Consider the following 2,435-nt stretch of genomic DNA (forward strand, 5'->3'; position numbering starts at 1 on the left):
ACGTAGAAATTAAGTTATTAAGCTTTTCGTAATAATGATGAGGGGCCGTTCACACAGGACACGTTATTCATTCCGTCATTGTTTGGCGCATTGAGTGTGGTTCCCCCCCTCATTATTAAAAATGTTATACACTTAAATAAATGAAAATAACTTTTATGTTTAAAATAATATACATTCACATGAGATGACCTGCCTCAGTAAGGTAATTTTTCTGTGAATTTTCCATTCAGACCTAGGGTTGCCACCCGTCCCGTAAAATACGGGATCGTCCCGATTTGTTCCGTATTTAAGCTGGTAAGATGGCGTCGCGGTAAAATCGTTCCAGATCGCCAATTTAACATTTAACAAAATTTGCCTACGGTTGGTAAGGAACCGTCTGAAAAGTCCACACATTGTGCTAAAACGTGCTAATACTGTGGAGGGTGCGGTAAGGGACCGTCTGAAAAGTCCACAAATAGTGGTAAAACTGTGGCGTTTTTTCTATATAAATGTTCAAAAAGATCAAACAATGTATGAATACAATCATAAAGACAAGTACAGGTGAAGGGAAAAAAAAATAAACAAACAAAATAAATAAAAATTATATATATATAAAAATATATGATTAAACCATCCAAAATGTATACATAAATAAGATAAAGAAGACAAATAATCACATTTTTTTTTCTTTAAATATATTTTTAACATATAAATGATGTATTTTTAATTTATTTTTTATAAGTCATGGGTCAGGAAAGTTCTCATTTTAGCATATAAGAAAGGATATACATTTTTTTTTATTAATAACGCATATTAACAACGCATTTATTGCTAAAACTGTGGAGGATGTGGTTAGGGGCCGTGAGCCCCCCTCCCCACATTTAAGTGTCCCTTATTTTAAAACGTCAAAAGTGGCAACCCAAGCTATATTTAAATGTGTGATAGTGAACATTTCTAAAATGCTAGTAATTTACATTAGAATGATAGGCTTAATCTAAATATGTCTGAGAGACGAACTAGGTTTATGATCGTTTATCCTTTTTGGGAATCACAAAGGACTTAATGTTACTTAGTGTTGTATGATTGTCACCACTGAACAGGTTGCAGAGAAAACCAAAAGCTTTACTTTACTTTTACCAGAAAAAAAGGGAATATATAGCAGAACCTCTCCATCAGTACAAAGAACATCATGGAGAAAAATACACCAGATGCACAAACAAGAGGAGGAGACCATTCTAATGTTATAGACAGCAAGACTAAAACAATACCACACCAAGAAGACACGGTGCTGCAGATGAGAAATGCAATGGTGCCTCTTGAAGAGGCAGTTAAGTCAACCCATCAGCCTCCATTTGCGAGCACTGACACTTATTTAAAAAGGTGCAAACAGTTAGAGAAGGAAAACAAAGAGGTTACGTATAAACTGACAAAAATGGAGAATTATTGCCGGGAGTGCAAAACAGAGCTGCAGACATTTGTGAAGAGATTCAAGGAGTTTAAAACCATCAACAACGACCTAGACTTAAAGAACAGACAGTTGCTTATTAAGAACCAGCAAATGAGACAAAGGATCACGGAAGTCTTAAAACACGATAGACCTCAGTCTGAAGACCTAAAGAGAATCACCAAGTGCAGTGAACACCATTGTCAGGAGAAGCAGCAACTAAAAGAAACAATCATCCAGCTCCAAGCACAGGTAAAGCACTTAACGGAACAAGTCATGGATGCTCACAGAATACAAGCCAAGACTTTACAGGATTCAGAAAGGATCCAAGAGGGTGTAAACCAAGAGAGGAAGATCCTAACTGAACTACAACAGGAAAACCAGACTCTTAGGGAAAGACTGGAGCATTACTTTCAGACAATAAAAGATGCTGAGAATAGAGCAGAGGGAGCTCAGAATGAACAGGTTGAACTAGAGCACTGCCTGCTCGCTGTGCAGACTGAGAGGAATCTACTGCGGCAAGAAGTAATGAGGCTCCATAAGGAATATATCAGCCTCACTAACAGCATCTCACTGCAACTGAAAGAATACAAAGCTGCTAGTCTCTCGGGTGAAGCGAATGATATGAGCCTTTCAAGGAAACCTAATGAGAGACACGTATTGCAATCCAACACAACAAAGTTCAGCACCCTAGGTAAGACTAGCTGAAACAAGAATACAAAAATTTTCCGTTTTGATTATGATAATTAATTACAATTGAACTTTCCTTTGAAATGTTTTCTGGCTTGGTAGGAGGAGACACAAAACACAGCAGTGATTGAAGATGCAGAACAAATTTGAGAGAACCTGGAAACCTAAATGAGAACAGTTACCACATAGAGAGAAGACAATTAAGTTAAAATAACAGGAGTTAATAGTAGAGTTGTTAGTTAGTTGTTAGATCTTTTCAAAATATATATTTTAATTGCATTGAATATTTATATTAGAAATAATTTTATTTATTTATTTATTC

The 2,435-nt window shown here is 36.1% G+C and overlaps 1 protein-coding gene across 1 annotated transcript; it reads left to right on the forward strand.

Annotated features, from left to right (window-relative positions):
* Positions 1–1,168: 1,168 nt before the first annotated feature.
* On the forward strand, positions 1,169–1,984 carry LOC127445548 (serine/threonine-protein kinase MRCK beta-like; the record flags this gene model as incomplete). The annotated part of the gene is made up of 1 exon (XM_051705702.1): positions 1,169–1,984. A coding segment is annotated over exon 1 (816 nt), but the record flags the coding sequence as incomplete, so codon positions are not given.
* Positions 1,985–2,435: the final 451 nt, after the last annotated feature.

This window comes from Myxocyprinus asiaticus, chromosome 8 (assembly GCF_019703515.2).
Source record: "Myxocyprinus asiaticus isolate MX2 ecotype Aquarium Trade chromosome 8, UBuf_Myxa_2, whole genome shotgun sequence".
Classification (NCBI taxonomy): Eukaryota; Metazoa; Chordata; class Actinopteri; order Cypriniformes; family Catostomidae; genus Myxocyprinus; species Myxocyprinus asiaticus.